This window comes from Oncorhynchus clarkii, chromosome 6 (genome assembly GCF_045791955.1).
Source record: "Oncorhynchus clarkii lewisi isolate Uvic-CL-2024 chromosome 6, UVic_Ocla_1.0, whole genome shotgun sequence".
Taxonomy (NCBI): domain Eukaryota; kingdom Metazoa; phylum Chordata; class Actinopteri; order Salmoniformes; family Salmonidae; genus Oncorhynchus; species Oncorhynchus clarkii.
This window is the reverse complement of record NC_092152.1, coordinates 62,826,333-62,843,249: the sequence shown is the minus strand read 5'-3', so window position 1 is coordinate 62,843,249 and position 16,917 is coordinate 62,826,333. Positions and strand designations below refer to the sequence as shown.

General features: G+C 44.3%; 1 protein-coding gene across 1 annotated transcript in view; it reads right to left on the bottom strand.

Moving 5' to 3' along the window:
* Nucleotides 1–15,555, bottom strand: part of LOC139412168 (inhibitory synaptic factor 1-like) — a 53,645-nt gene extending 38,090 nt beyond the window's left edge. Inside the window, exon 1 of the mRNA XM_071158986.1 lies at nucleotides 14,963–15,555. Coding sequence (XP_071015087.1) covers nucleotides 14,963–15,112 — 150 coding nt within the window. The 5' untranslated portion in view covers nucleotides 15,113–15,555. The remainder of the gene's footprint in view (nucleotides 1–14,962) is intronic.
* Nucleotides 15,556–16,917: the final 1,362 nt, after the last annotated feature.

Genomic DNA, 16,917 nt, shown 5'->3' with positions numbered 1-16,917 from the left:
CCCTACATGGATTTATTGTACTGTTTATTTTTCCCGAAGTAAAGTACGTTATTTTTACTCAGTTCTGTTTCCTGCGCTTGACTCCATCCTCACCTATACACCACTGACGCTGACACTCATGTTAAGTTTGTTCAGGTGTGTTGGCCGCACCAACTAACTGGTCACACCTGATCTCAATGAGTGCTTGTTTCCTTTGAAATAGGGTCTGTTTGAATAGTCTAAAATGACCAGCTTTGTAAATTCTTATTGAAACATGAACGTTATGTAATTACCTTCAAATAACCTATAATTTTTGTTCTCATAAAGTTAATAAAACATCCCAGGAAATCTTTCAAGGAACCACAGGAAAACGTTATCAGACCCTCCCTGCAACCTAAAAATGTACATTCCTAGAACAGACCAAAATTTCACTTCCGTTCTCAGAACGTTTAAAAACTTTCCGTTTTAACCATCAGGTAACTTATGGCTTCGTTCCCAGAACCAATGGGAAACCAAAAATGTACATTCCCACAACTTTCAAGAAACCAAATGTGCTAGCTGGGCAACTAGATGCTCTGTGTCGCCACACTAGGCCTCATTCTACCCAGACTTTAAACCAGAACCCAGAGCTCTTAACCTCGGGAGCCCTGGGGAGGGAAAGCCCCACACGGCCCCTTCATCCCTCCCTTCTGCAGCTAGGAGAGGCCAGAGTGAGACCGTATACAGTATCATCTAGTCAATCATCCAGAGATATGCCCTTCACTTGAACAAGTCTGAGAGCATGGCTGCCATAGTCTCTCTGCCACTTTCTCTGCAGAATTTAGGTTAAGAACAGTTTGCGTTGAACTGGGCTGAGATTTAGAGAGTCTTAAGACACTTCCTGCCATAGTCTCTCTGCCACCTTTTCTGCAGCATTTGGGGCTCAGGACACTTTTGAAAGGAGGCAAAGTTCTGTCCCAGCAATCAGCAGTCAGAAGAAGTAATGGTGTCAACCTGGTCTAGTTGTCTGGCTGGCCGTCCTGCCTTCTGCCGCTGGTCCAGGCAGTTGGGGAAGGTTTTTGACGGTGTGTGAATTTCCCACAGGTGCATGCATCTTTGAGTGCCAGTGAAAACCTTCTGCAAAGGTGTCATAGCCTACAACGCTGAAGATTATTTTTGCCACAGGCATCAATTACTGTTGCTGGAAAGGAGAGTGTGAGACATTTACAGAGACATTTACAGCTAGCATGCGTGCAAAGGGCACTGTCTCCTGTTGGTGTCAAGCCTTGTCAAACAAGCTTTTAAAACAGACACCACTCCTGACTGTCTCTCACGTTGTGTTTTTGTGTGCAGATTTACATCATCCCTACATCAGCACCACTGTTCTGTGTTCTTCACACACCATGTTCTTCTAAGTCCTAACCAAAGACCAACGCCTTTATCAAAATACCCCAAATACTGCTCTGCACTGCACCACAATTCTTAAAAAGGCTATATGTAATTTTAACTCTCTCAACAACTCTTCTTCACCTAATAACTTGATTCAATTAAAAGAAAGAACATGAACATATTTGATGCACTTTACAGATGGCATCCTTTTGCCTTTTTGGACGAATCAAAGACGCGAGACCAAAATGGCAGCTTTGCTGTTCATTCATCACTCTGCAGGACTGAGCTCCCAAGAAATCTCTCATTGATCTTACCAACATGGTATGATAAGTAGAAAGATGAGGACGTCATTTACATAGCAAATGGGAAAAGATAACATTGCTGCTCACATCAAGGCTCGTTAAGGAACGCTTTAATTAATTGGGGAATGTGGGCTCTTCACTGAATGCATAATGCTCCATGAGTTGAGCATGCAGGACAAGTCAACAACCCAAACTAACCTGCAGTTCATGACCACGTCCGGATTTACCTGATTAGCATGACTACGGACGCAGATTGATTGTTGATTGGGTAACTCGCATTTATGTCACCACTCGATTGTTCCCTCACAAATCAATTAACCTGCTTTCCTTATGGTCCATGGCAGATGGGAAAGGATCGAGTTAAGCTATTTTTACAAAGTCAACCATGGCACACACAAGTGAGGTTGAGACTAAATGGATGGGTGGATATGGATTTGGTGCGCTGTAAAAGTGAATGTAACGTGTGCATGTTAAAGGCATAAAAAAGTATATCTGCCCTCAATACTTGAATAGCTCTACTTAACATGAAAAACAATCATGCTTTTGCAGTTTCAGATACGTGAGTACATTCATACAGACCTTAGTTTTGTCAACATCAACAGTGAGATTATTTTTGTCTACTCAATCCTGTATCAGGAAGGCAGCGACTGCTGTGAATTCCCAGTGTGGATGCAGGAATAACAGGTGTTTAATAGTCAGGCCCAGTTTTTATTGTCATGCATCAGCCACTGACTCACATCCATAGAACTGTAGACTGAAACATGCTGACCCTCCCTCCTGGTCCCAGGCATGGTTCTGGGTGTAACTGCTGCCTGTAGCCAGAGATAAGCTCCTCTCTCTCTCTCTCTCTCTCTCTCTCTCTCTCTCTCTCTCTCTCTCTCTCTCTCTCTCTCTCTCTCTCACACACACACACACACTATCTTGTCCTTTCTCAGTTTTTAACAGTTTTCTGCAACATACACATGTATACTGTCTGCACACTTGCAGCCTCGTTCAGTACAGGAGATCTGATGCTGTGCCATTGTCCCCATGTAGCCTGCTCTTTGTTTTTTGTGCTGATACAAACCGACCCCCAAACACAACAATGTGTTGACCTGGGTGTCTTCATCCAAGCCAAAAATCCTGACTTTGGGCAAAGCACTTCATCACCCTGGACTTTCTGCTCTGGCAACAGTAACAGCTGATTCTGGGGTTTATAATTCAACCCATGACATTAGCACAGTGGAGATGTCCATTGCATTGTTGTGGCCCGCCCCAACCCCCATCCCTCGTTCCTTTATTTCATCCCATGTCAATTGCAGCAGCTCTCAGCCAAACAAGGACAGCTAGACTTTAAACGCTCTGCCAATGAGTCATGTAGTTTGCCTTTTGGCAAGTGACAAGAGCACACAGAATGAATAATCAAGTGAAAGCTCTGGGTCAGGGGCTGAGATTTATTTGACAGGGGGATAAGATTTAGCTCTGTGAGGGTCATTGTAGTCATGATACCCCTAAACTCCATCATCCCTCACCCTCGCCACGGTGTTCTTCTACATCTATCCATATCCCTCTCTACTCCCACTGTATTGATTAAAGACTCAGGTGAGCTAATGCCACGGATGGACGTTGATCACATGATCAGTGGTACCACAGGAAGAATGGGAAGCGGTTGACTCGCTAAAAATATTAATGTACCTCCACTTGACTTGCTGATACGGCTGCAAAGTGAGCGACTTATTATTTGTTTCGCCCCCAAAATCAGAACACATGAAGTCATTCTTGCAATATCTCCATCAGCTAGCTATATAGTTTCCACTGAATATTCTCTGCACCAGAACCAAGAGCAAGGCAAGGGAGACGTGAGTCATAGTTGAAATGAGGACAGTGGAGCTGCTTCTCTTGTCAGCCTCTGTAGCTTTACATATAAAAAGGGATGTCACTTCAGCAGGGGGTGTGTATGCACCCCCTAGAGATCCTGCATAAACTCTGCCATGCCACCTGGAAGTAAGCTCAACTCACCCTAGACTATTAACAACACAGGTACAATATAACCAAATATTCACTTCCAGCCTGCAGATGTAAGAGTATAGGCAGAGAGGGACTTGGTAGGATGGCTGTACTCGTGGCCCTGTCGCAGGTTGGGGTGAGTCTAGGTTCACTGAAGGTCGAGGTGAGCAGGTGACTGTTAGAGGGTGACTGAGTACACATGCAACCCTAATGCCCTTTCATACCCTCACCACCACTGTCAAATGACCCGGGACAAAAATATTAATCATCAAAACAGTTTGTTGACACATCCTTTCCCCGCTGTCTGCTCTTACCTGTGTCCCTGAATAATTAATCTGTCCCCTCGTCTGTCTGTGCATCTTTCATCACCCTCCCCACCGCCTGCCTGGTCTCCTGCCTGCCCGCCCGCAGCTGACGCCTGCATCTGAACACTATTGACAATGACAGTGGTGGCAGTCATCCATGCGGAGCCAGGTGGCAGGCGGAGTGTGACTGCTACCACAAGGTTACAGCAGCATATAAATAGTTAGAGAGAGAGGAGGTTTGGATCTCTCTCTCTCTCTGGGTGGAAGGAAATGTCTGTCTGAAGTTCCAGGCCCATGGTCCTGCAGTCAGTCACCAATTGTACACCTATCTCTATCAACTGATCTGAGGTGGGTTTCTCAAAACGTTTGTGCACTAAGATCGATTGCCTACCAATAGATTTCAGATGATTTTAGTGCTTCAGAGGTTTTGGGAAACTCACCCCTGCCTTCTAAGATCCTACTTAGATTAAATATGCACACAGGCTAGTCAAGAATATAAATTAGGTAATGAATGACATTTAAGTTTGCGGATTCTGGGAATAATGTTGCGTTCATAACCAACTGTGATAAATGACAGTTGTGAAGTCATAATTACTGAGTAGGGTACATTCACGTGTTTGAGCTGGGAAATGCCATCAAACATGGAGGTCATTGAAATGATTGTGACTTTAAAAAATATTTTTGGGTCCATAAAAAGCTGCTTTCACTTTCTAAATCAATAGGTTGAAGGCTGAAGATGCTGCCATGCTTGCTGTCTTATTGACAAATGACGTCAGAGGTTACTAATAATCCCCAGTTGGAGGGACGTTCAAGGGGATTTTACGAGATGTTGTGAACAACATTATAAAAAGGTACACCAGTATTGTTGGCCTGCTAAAATGTTACTGAAACGTTGTAGAATAGTGGACCATATGGTGTTGTCAGGAGGGTGTGAAGCATTAGGATTCAGGTGCAAAATGGTGGTATACAGTCAGGTCCATAATTATTGGCACCCTTGATGAAGATGAGCAAAAGATACTGTGTAAAATAAATAACACATAATTATTGGCGCGCCTGTTTTCAGTACACCAGCACCCTACCCTTGTGAGGATAACGACACAGAGCCACACAAGAATCGTTAGAAGGTAAGCGGTTCGTCTACATAGAAGATCATAGGAAATCCCAGGACAAATTGTCTATAATACTGTAATACGCTCATGTAGAAGCTGTCACAAACTCCAAACTCTACACAGCTGTCACTGACTAGTTGGAGATCATTTTAAGCTCGGCGGACCTGATTTGTTTATTGACATTTTTCAATATAACTCATGAATGCAACTGTTTATGTCAAATAGTTTTGTGTTCTGCTTGTAGCCCCTAAAATAAAATATTATTCTTCACTCAAAAAGGGACCAATGGAGTTAAGATCAATGGCATCATGAACTTTACAAAGTACTAGGACATTTTATACAAAAACCTGGTTGCCTCTGCCAGGAGGCAGTTAGCCACAAGTGGATCTTCCAGCAAGACAATAACCCCAAGCATGAATCAAAATCACAAAGAAATGGTTAATTGACCACAATATCAACATTTTGCAGTGGCCATCTCAGTCTCCTGATGAACCCCATTGAAAACCTAAGGTTTGAATTGAAGAAAGCAGCCCATAAGAACAGATGAAGGATATCAAGGATCTGGAAAGATTCAGTAAGGAGGATTGGTCTAAGATCCCTCCCAATGTCTTCTCCAATCTCATAAAACATTTAAGACTCAGTGTCCTTATCCTCGAAAGGGGGAGGGTGCTAGAGTATTGAAAAAAGGGGTGGCAATAATTTTGACCTCTATTTTTATTTCTTTAAATTACTTTATTAGCAAAATCATTCTTTACATACCAATTTTATTAGTTCAAAATCCTGTGTGATCAATATGATAATTTCTCTGTATGTATTTCTTAACTTTGTATTATTTAATGTGGCAGCCTATGAGTACATATGGTATAAAGTGTGTAAATTGACATGAATACAGTACCTGTAACCCCCCCAACAACAAAAAATAACAAAGAAAAAAGAACATTAAAAAGGGAAGTATGATTTGAAGTGTCTGTCCTATATCTGAGAGATTTAAAAAAGGAAGTATGATTTGAAGTGTCTGTCCTATATCTGAGAGATTTAAAAAAGGAAGTATGATTTGAAGTGTCTGTCCTATATCTGAGAGATTTAAAAAAGGAAGTATGATTTGAAGTGTCTGTCCTATATCTGAGAGATTTAAAAAAGGAAGTATGATTTGAAGTGTCTGTCCTATATCTGAGAGATTTAAAAAAGCTTTTCTTATATATTTTTTTGCGTGGAATGACCCATATACCGTTGATGTGGAAATGCCCTATCCAATTCATCCAATTGTTTGGACGCCATGTGCGTGTTTCGTAAGGGGCTCAACTTCCGATGGTGGGGTCACATTAGTTTGTAGCCCAAACCGTTCGGACACTGCAGACAGAAGTTGGCACATCGGCAGAACCAACTTCAGACGAGTCCCGTGAAGCTTGTGGGGGTCCTAGAGCAAAACAGAGAATACCATCACGTTTGTAACAGTCTCAACTTTCAAGCCCAAACCGTTCAGACTCTGCATAAGTTTTTGTGAGAAGACCGATTTTCGGGATGTGTCCTGGTCTGGCGAAAAGCGCTGTAGCCCTGCCACCTTCCACCACGGAAGCGGAAGGCCGACATTGGCGAATGGGGTGGATTGAGACGCAGCTCATGCAAAAAAGATATCTCTAGCTTAAACAGACAGAGTTTGATGTGGATTTTTTTATTATGCTAATTTGATTTCCATGCTGACCAACTCTAGGGGGTTGAAAATTAGCACCTGAACATGTTAAAAGCCCTAAACAGGTATTTAATCAATGAACAATTCCCTTCACAATGAATACTTCTCAATAGTTGTCATATTAATGACCAATACATAATACATTACAACATACAGCTGAAGTCGGAAATGAACATACACCTTAGCCAAATACATTTAAACTCAATTTTTCACAATTCCTGACGCTTAATCCTAGTAAAAGTTCCCTGTCTTAGGTCAGTTAGGATCACCACTTTATTTTAAGAATGTGAAATGTCAGAATAATAGTAGAGAGAATGATTTATTTCAGCTTTTATTTCTTTCATCACATTCCCAGTGGGTCAGACGTTTACATACACTCAATTAGTATTTGGTAGCATTACCTTTAAATTGTTTAACTTGGGTCAAACGTTACGGGTAATCTTCCACAAGCTTCCCACAATAACTTGGGTGAATTTTGGCCCATTCCTCCTGACAGAGCTGGTGTAACTGAGTCAGGTTTGTAGGCCTCCTTGCTCGCACACGCTTTTTCAGTTCTTCCCACACATTTTCTATAGGATTGAGGTCAGTGCGTTGTGATGGCCACTCCAATACCTTGACTTTGTTGTCCTTAAGCCATTTTGCTACAACTTTGGAAGTATGCTTGGGGTCATTGTCCATTTGGAAGACCCATTTGCGACCAAGCTTTAACTTCCTGACTGATGTCTTGAGATGTTGCTTCAATATATCCACATAATTCTCCTATCTCATGAAGCCATCTATTTTGTGACGTGCACCAGTCCCTCCTGTAGCAAAGCACCATCACAACATGATGCTGCCATCCCCATGCTTCATGGTTGGGATGGTGTTCTTCGGCTTGCAAGCCTCCCCCTTATTCCTCCAAACATAACGATGGTCATTATGGCCAAACAGTTCTATTTTTGTTTCATCAGACCAGAGGACATTTCTCCAAAAAGTACGATCTTTGTCCCTATGTGCAGTTGCAAACCTTAGTCTGGCTTTTTTATGCCGGTTTTGTACCAGTGGCTTCTTCCTTGCTGAGTGGCCTTTCAGGTTATGTCGATATAGGACTCGTTTTACTGTTGATATAGATACTTCTGTACCTGTTTCCTCCAGAATCTTCACTAGGTCCTTTGCTGTTGTTCTGGGATTGATTTGCACTTTTCGCACCAAAGTACATTCATCTCTAGGAGACAGAACACGTCTCCTTCCTGAGCGATATGGCGGCTGCGTGTTTCCATGGTGTTTATACTTGAGTACTATTGTTTGTACAGATGAACATGGTACCTTCAGGCGTTTGGAAATTGCTCCCAAGGATGAACCAGATTTGTGGAGGTCTACAATTGTTTTTCTGAGGTCTTGGCTGATTTCTTTTGATTTTCCCATGATGTCAAGCAGAGAGGCATTGGGTTTGAAGGTAGGCCTTGAACTACATCCACAGGTACACCTCCAATTGACTCAAATCATGTAAATTAGCCTATCAGAAGCTTCTAAAGCCATTACATAATTTTCTTCAATTTTCCAAGCTGTTTAAAGGCACAGTCAACTTAGTGTATGGGAACTTATGACCCACTGGAATTGTGATACAGTGAATTATAAGTGAAATAATCTGTCTGTAAACAATTGTTGGAAAAATGACTTGTGTCATGCATAAAGTAGATGTCCTAACCGACTTGCCAAAACTATAGTTTGTTAACAAGAAATTTGTGGGGTGGTTGAGAAACAAGTTCTAATGGCTCCAACCTGAGTGTATGTAAACTTCCGACTTCAACTGTATCAGGACACAATATATTCTGTATAATAACTGCAATGCATATTCGTCTACAAACATTTTTGCAAAAGCAATATGCTGAGTTTGGCACCAAATGAGAGGACATGAATGGAGTGGAATGTCTCACTTAAAGGGCACTCCAGTGTGATTCATCAAAAACATTCATAAAACCGTAAAATAACCAGACAATGCATGCCCTGTCAGGTAGGCCTATAACAGAATTGCCAGAACTGATCAAATGAATCAAATGCCTTATTGAAAGATTTTTAAAATGTTTGAGGCTGCAGATGCTTGGTTCCCTGCTGTTAAAGCTTTTGATATGACGTTGGGATTCTCAGAACAATCACATTATAGGCTCATTCTAAACTGGGTCGACGCATGATACCCAATCATAGCAAAGCAGTTATTAATAGTTTGGCCAAAACCACGTGAATACTGTAGGTTCCTCAGTGTGTCACAACGAACCATAATGTAATAGGGATCTAGCTGTCCTGAGCGTTTCCCTGGTACAGCCGACAGAGAGAAAAATTGGTCTCTTGAGAAGTAGCTCACCTACTGTATTAATTTGGGTTGCTATTCATACTTTTAGACACATTCATAACCTACATGTCTCCAATTTCTTCTTGGGTATTTGTGCCCTTTCAGTGCAGTGACATTCAATCTTGCAGACATTTCACTGGAAGTCCAATGAAAAAGGTTTTGTCAGCGTATGTACAATATGCTCAGAGACAATCAAGTAATGTAGCTATTCTATTCCTGGGGCTTGCTTGTGCACTTCAAATGGATGCCATTTTTCACACCATTAACTACAGCCCACTGGTTTTATTCACAGCTCAAAGATAGGCCAAAAACAATCCTAAAAACGCCCACAAGCACAATTGCAACAATTGATATAAGCTGTTTCAACCGGTCTGTCGCCAGCCTGTACAGCAGGAGGAACCATTATCTCTCTCTCCCTCCCCTCTCTCTCCTTTATCCTCCCCTGGAGGAAGGGGAAGGGTTGCAGCTTCACATTATGTACAAAGATGCATAGCAAGCCCCCTCAATCCTCTACCTCATGTAATGGTATCTAGTCACAGATAGCTGGCGTTGTAGAAAAGATACGTGGCTTACCAGGTTGATTTGGTATGATGACTGCTTTGATATAAGGGCCAATTTTGTACCTCGCCTGGGCTCTAACCAGGAACTTTCATTATCATCTATGCTGAGTGCAAGGTCCACAGAGAAGGAGAGTTCAAAGGGCCTGCTAATCCACTGGGTTTTACAGGCATGCTGGGCTGGTCAACACACTGGCCCTGCATCTTAAAGTAGCTGTAGCTCCACAGCGGTGCTTGGTAAAAGAGGCTCAGGGGAAAGGTATGCCAGCCTGGTGCAGTTTTATTTTCTCTCTCCTCTCCACAGCTCCCTCTCAAGGTTAGAAGCCACTAAAGCTTTAACTCTTTATGTCCCACTGCTAAAGTGTCTCTCTGTTTTATTATAGGAGTGTTACGGGTCATTCTGAGGAGGAACTAGCCTGGCTGGTGGTCAATGAGGTCCATCCAAAGGTCACTTCCAGGTCACGTGACACTGGGGGGGGGGGGGGGGGGGTGTTGCTGACTGAAGTCAATACAGATGAAATTGAAGTGGCTCTGTCGTGTTGTTCATGTGTGGAATTTAAGGAGAATTTAATTTCAGCACACAAAGGAGGTCAAACAAGGAGGAACAAATGTACCTAGTATTGCATCCCTGCTGTTTTATCTCTGGTTGGACGTGAAGCTATAGGAAACCCTTTGGCCCAGTTGTGGCAGGTTTAATGATCCTATTCCCTCTCAGAGGTGACGGTAAGCCTTCAGCATTGCCCAGTGAACTCCACGTGCCCGCAGGCCTCTTAGCTTGGCCAAATCCTGCTGTTAATCTGCAGTAAATTGCCTCGCTAGTCGCTACCAGGGTGCTGGGCTGGGGCACCCTCACTGGAGAGCACTAGAGCAGGCCAGGGTAGACTGGGCAGTCAACCTACAGTAGGGAACTGGCAGGGAAATGGAAACAGTTGCTTTCTGGGAAACGGTCCACCAGGGCACAGAGACTGATTGTAATTTGTGATAAGTGGGCTCAGGTAAACTAAAGGAAACCTGCATCACCACCTGCAGCGCTAACACATGATTAGTTTGTGGCCACAGGGGCATCTTTTTAACATATACACTGTATATTTTATTTTTTATTCAACAAAGACCTTTCCAATTAAGGCACCTGTTCTCACACGGATCATCTTTTTTTCCAGACCTGAGAGGTTGGGTTGGTGCACCAATTTACAATTGTCATAATTGTGCTGCTAGGCAAGGAGTGTCACTGTGACTGCACACCTAGTGTCCAACCTTTGACACTACAGCTGTCAGGTGGCCTCGTCCCTGGCTGGCCTGCAATGGTGGCACCGTCGGTGCAAACAGAGGAGAGGAAAGAAGTCCCATGCAGAAACAGCATCCTTTGATTTGGATTTAGGTCCCTCCTGTGACTACCTGACCAAATTTGAGCGGTGCTGAGCTCTGTGGCAGTTAGCCGAGTGTGCCGACTCCCTTGCTGTCCCCCACCGTGGTGCTGGGGCCCAGTCCAGACTGGATCAGGACGGAGGCTCAGTGGCTCTCTGACTGATCATCAGCCAGCTGTTTATGTGTTGTATTCCTCCCACCACATCATACTGGGCGCAAACAATGCACCGTTTATAGTACGCCACAAAACATAAAAGTGCTCCCCTGGAAACTGCTTTCTAATCAGATCATTTTCCTTTGTCCGTTTTCATTTTTGCAATGATCCCTTGATTGTTAATAATGAATCAGAGGGGGCCCTAGCTGCTCGGGGATCATTGAGCCACAGTGAGAATCGGTAGCTTCTTTCACCAGCCTGTATAATGCAATATTTATATTCAGACCCAGTGCATGTGAATGGGCATAGTCCAATATAGCCCAGCTTAGCTTAACTGTCCATTTGTTAGAGAAACAGACACAGCTTGGGGGAGAAGATGGATAGTGACGCTGCTGATGCAATCATGCCTCGTCTCTGGAACAAACTGGAACTGCACAGTAACAGCCAATCTCCACAGCCACGCTTATGAAATGGATCTGCTGTTAGGCGAGCTAGCTACCCTACCATGGACCCTCTGCTTATCACTGATAGAGACGGCTGTCCTGCTCTCCCAGATCAATGATTTGGCAGTCAGACTCAGAGTTCTTGGAAATGGTGCACACTGCTCTGCCAGTGATAATTGCTCCCGGTCTTTCTTTCTTCACCCCTCTCATTAGCTACGTTAATTCTCGCTACTGGTTTTCATGGCCGCCCTATTTGCATTTTCCTCTCACTGACTTCCGTCCTCTGCTCTTTGTATGATTCTACATAATGACTAGTTCCACATAATAACAGTTCCCTATTCCCTTTTGGTTCCATCTAAAGACGTGCCTACCACTCGTCTCTCTCTGTATTGCAGCGTGACTGCTCTTCCCCGCCACTCTCCAATTTTTCTGTCCTTACCGCCTCATTTAATGCTTTCAATTTACCAGTCTTGTATCTCTCTAATGCCCAATATGGATGTTTTCTTACATTTGCTATTCCTCAGCTATTTGAAATAGCTTTTTATTCTTTGGGATTCAGTTTTAGCAAAAATTATATTTCATACTGAAAATAGCAGAGGATGCTGTGATTTTCATTTGGTTCCATTTTTTTTTGTCTGTCAGAGATTGTAAGGATAATGTTGACATGATTTTAAACATTCCTCTACAGCTGCTATTGCTGTTGATGTGTGGAGAGTATATTATCAGTGTATTTCGTTTTGGAGACTTCATTTAGATTCTGTTTTATTCTTTCTGTGAAATTGCATAATGGGATTCAAAAATGTGACACAATTGAATGGTAATGCTGGAAACATCACATCTTGAAGCGCGGCGAGTATATAGCCGCTGTAATACATTTCTCAATGGGATGTAAATAAGATCAATGGCATCTCTCTATGTGATTGCGCTGCCTTCTAAACTGACAGTTGTTATGATGACTTCTTCTCTATGGCTTGGTTTCGCTTTATGTATAGTATGTAACGTTGTTGTATCATGCCTCCATCTCCTCTCCTGTCGTCACACCTCCAGCACAGACCAATGGCTGAAGTGAGATGAGGAAAGGCTGTGGGTCTAGCTATACTATAATTGCCAGTTTTAGATCCACTTCCAAAAACACTCCCTGTTGGCTCTGCCATGGTGCCGCTACCTTAACCCCCTTCTTCTAAACTCTGTGAAGGCATGGGGTGACTGTACGTTAGCCTCCCCTGCTGTGGCCATGGAGCATGTCTGAGTTAACTCACATACTGAATGCAGGTCTGGGCCCAGGGCCACATACTGTCCAGGTCCTTTATGACCAGGGTTCAGGCCTGGCTGTGGAGACAGTCACTTATGAGCTGTTGGTACAGTATGTGGACTGACGGGAGCTCTGCTTGGCTATAACCCTGAGAGCTCTGAAATCAGCCCAGCTCCCTACGGACCTCTAGAGATAATCCGATCTTTACATCTACTGCCATAAGCCATCAAGCTTCTCCAAACACCATCCTCCAACATGGAGTGATGATCCACCACCCAGTCAGTCCAGTTCACTTTCACTCACCATGTCACCCTGACTTCCGTTATTTGTTCATTTTTTTTTAACAGATCCAGTAATTCATAATTTATTTATGTGACAGATGTTATCTATTATGTTATTCATTTTATGTGGCCAAGAATGAGAGATTTTCCGGAACATTAGGCAGCCATGCATCTGCCGGTACATTGAGCACTAATACATTTTTTAAAACATTTTTAACGTTTTGCTTTTAATACAGTCCACAATGGAATAAATTAGCAAATGACAAAATATTGATACTACCGCCACTACTGGTGTTGTGGCTAATGCAATCTCTTGCTACCGATTTCAAAATGTCTCATTGTGTTCCCTTCAGAACGGATGATACATTGCTGTATTGAAGCCTTTTCGGGGCTCTGAAATAAGAACCGTAAGACTGTATATGTTAGTGCTGGCAGAGCTAGACAGAGGTAGCTAGTGTTTTTGTTTATAAATAGCTCCAGCCAGCATTATTCCACTTGCAGGCGTCCCATAATCATCAATCACTAGAGCACCCGTTGTGTTTTTCTGGGCTCAGAGGGAAGCGTGAGCTGTGTGTGAGCGGTGCGGAGCGATGTGTGCCGTGCCTTTGCACCTCTCCCCATGTGAGTACATGAAGGAGGGAGAGGTGAGGTGAGTGGGCGAAAGACTGGGGAAGTCAGTGGAAGGTGGTGGTGATGGAGTGAGTTATGACCCCTCGCCCTCCCACCCTCCCCTTGGTCTGGTCGGACTCTATCCTCCCCTGGGTCTCCAGGTCACTGGCTGTGCCCCCGGCCCCCCGCTCCTGGCCCCCTGATCAGATGGAGGTTGGGAGGCAGCTGATAACAGACAGGGTGGGGTTGGAGTGGGGATGTGTCAGGGAGCCAATATTTAGTCTTGAGAGAGAGAGAGATAGAGAGATGGGGAGGGAGAGGGAGGGAGAGAGGGAGAGGGGGTTGGACATCCTATGGAGGAGGGGTTTAATAAGAACCCTTCGCTCTTTTTCCTTTTTTGACGAGATTTACAGGAACCTATTGAACCTACTGTACCAGTCCCAGTGATGGGCTGGTACAGATTAATTTAATTTACACGTGTATGCACGTTGCACACACAGGTACATACACACGGACACGCGCAAAAATATACACACACATACACACACATCTACCCTGCATTCTAATATTAATGGATTTGAAATCGAAAATACAGTAGGCATTCTATAGAGACCCACACACTGTCATCCACTACATGTTCCACACACATATTCTTCCTGTTTGTTCATCCCTTTTTGATGCAGACACGCACTGATCTTTTCATCGCGTTACCATGGCAGTTGTGAAAATACAGTAGAAACCCAGCTGACAACAAAATGGTTACATAACTAGTGCAGTGCCAAGTCCTGTGTCTTACCTAAGCACACCTCTTCTCTCCCCTGTGTTTCTGTTGCAGCCCTATTCCTGGCTCTGCCCTGCTTCTTCTGCAGCCACTATTTAAAGAGGGTTTCATAGGACGCCGAGTACATCTCAACGACACGTATTGTTGTGTACTTGATGATATTGGAATTAGCCCTTGTATGCCAAAAGGAAGATGGTATTTCTAATTACGGAAGCAGAAACCGACGTTCTCCTGCCACCTGCACCAAAGCCAAAGTGATGTCATCTCGTTCAAATCCTAATTAAAAGCATATCTATTCCGTGAAATGCATTCTATACACTTCATTCAATGCAATCCTCTCAAGGAGTAACTACCCCATCTACCTTACTCCTCCAACCCCCCACCACCACCCCCGGAACCTTGTCTCCAGTAAGGTGAGACAGTGGCGCATGCTGCCCGCTATAGTGCCTCACCTCCCGGAGTTCCTTGGCCACATCCTTGAGCTCTTTGAGAATGCCGTCCAGCTGGTTGATCACCATCTTCATGTGGCTGCGGATCCGTTCTCTGGGGGTCTGGCTGGGGGTCTCAGAGGTGTCCCGGGCCGGAGCTCTGCTGAGGGACATCCTTCACAGGGCGACTTGGGGCCAGGGGCTGGTGGGCTGAGGCTGAGGGCAGGGGCGGGGGGGAGCCGAGTCGGGGTCCATGTCTCTGGCCGCAAGGAGCCTCAGTGCTACTGATCCGAACAGGGGCCCCGGCCACGCAGGGAGACCTCAACATCTTAAAAGCCCCTGGACAGCCAAAAGACCTTGCCTGGCCTGAGCGCTCAACCCCCTTGCGTTACCCTCCTCCATCCATGACTCCAGGATGGATCGTACCAAAAATGAAGCCAAAAGAAACATGAAAAACTCAAGTTAAATCCACGGAACAGGAGGAAAAAGAGAAGAACAGGAGCTAAGATGGTGTGTGTGAAAACACCTTATATAATAGTGTTGATCCAGAGAGCCTACTCATCTCATGTGTCAGTGTATACGTTTGCATCGGTCTCTGAGGAGGATATTTATTTAGATCGTCTGTATGAGAAAGTTGCTCTTTTCCCCTCCCACTCACCTCCCTTTACAATCTTATTTAGCGGGTACGATGCAGTGACTTGGTGTCAGCCAGGTTACTGTAAAAGAGTGCATCCCAGGTTGTCAAGCTGAACAAGGGGTTCATGTTCAACCTCCCCTGTAGATCAGAATATCCAAGCGTAACAGAAAAGTAGAACTCCCAGCAGTTGCTATTTTTTTGATAATGATCTTGGTCTACATTATTGGTAGGCAGTAGGGACAAGCTTCGCCTTCTACGTATACTCCCTCAGTTTGGCTTCTGTCTTTTTTAGGGAGAGAGGAGGACAAATCCTTTTGAAAACAAGAGATATTCCTCCTGTGTCCTCTGCTGTGCAGTGTTCCTTTTCTCTCAGAAGTGACAGGAGAATAAACTAATCTTGAAGGAATAAAGAAATAGCCCACATCAAAAGCAACTTCTGCACACATCCATTTCATGCTCAGATGATGACCGACATGTGTTGTTCATTTCTCGTCAAAGAGAGGAGGAAGGAAGGTAGGAGGAGGGTGAGAGTCTCTCTGTGGTTGTTTGTGTGTGTGTGAAGAATGTCCAATATTTTCTTCAGTGGCAGGGCTTATTCCAGTTGGCAGGAATGAGGATAAACGGATGTCTTAGCGAGTAAAATGTGACAAATTAATAGAATGTGCAGGGGAAGAATGACAAACCAACATGGTGATGAACAGGAGGAGGTGGAAGAGGAGGGTCCTTCCCCTGGTGTTAGGGTGACTTGCGTGTCCTTCGTGCCCTTGCAGTGCCCCTTGTCCTGCTCTTTCAGATCCGACTGTTGGTCCACTCTGGTCTGCAGGGTTGCGCCCAGAAACCCGACACCAGAGAAGATAGGAAGAGACAATTCACTTCTCTCTTATTCTCCCTGAGTTGTTGCTAAGGGAATCCAGTAGTCTGCCTGGTTGTGCTGCTGATTGATTCATTATATTTCCTTATTCTGTTTATCTGTGTATTTCTCCTTCTGTGAACAGTTTTCAAAAAGGCAGAAAGCCCTGCGCCATCTCCATCCAGCAGTAAGAGGTAAATCCCAGTAGCGCGTCCCCAGGGACAGCCGGAGCCCAGGCACAGGCAGGGGGGTGAGACACACACTGAATCCAGGCTGATGCTACTGCCAGAGGGCAAGCTGGCCAATCACACATGACACCTGGAGAGACAGAAAGGAAAGCAGTTGTTTTTTTCTTCCTCTCTCTCTTTTTCTGTCTCGTTCCCTCTCTCTTTTCTCCTCTCTAGACTCAGCAGCACTGCAAATAGAACACAACAGCAATAGAGCAAGGAAGAGAGAAGAGAGAGGAAGAGGGAGGAAGGCAGGGAGATAGAC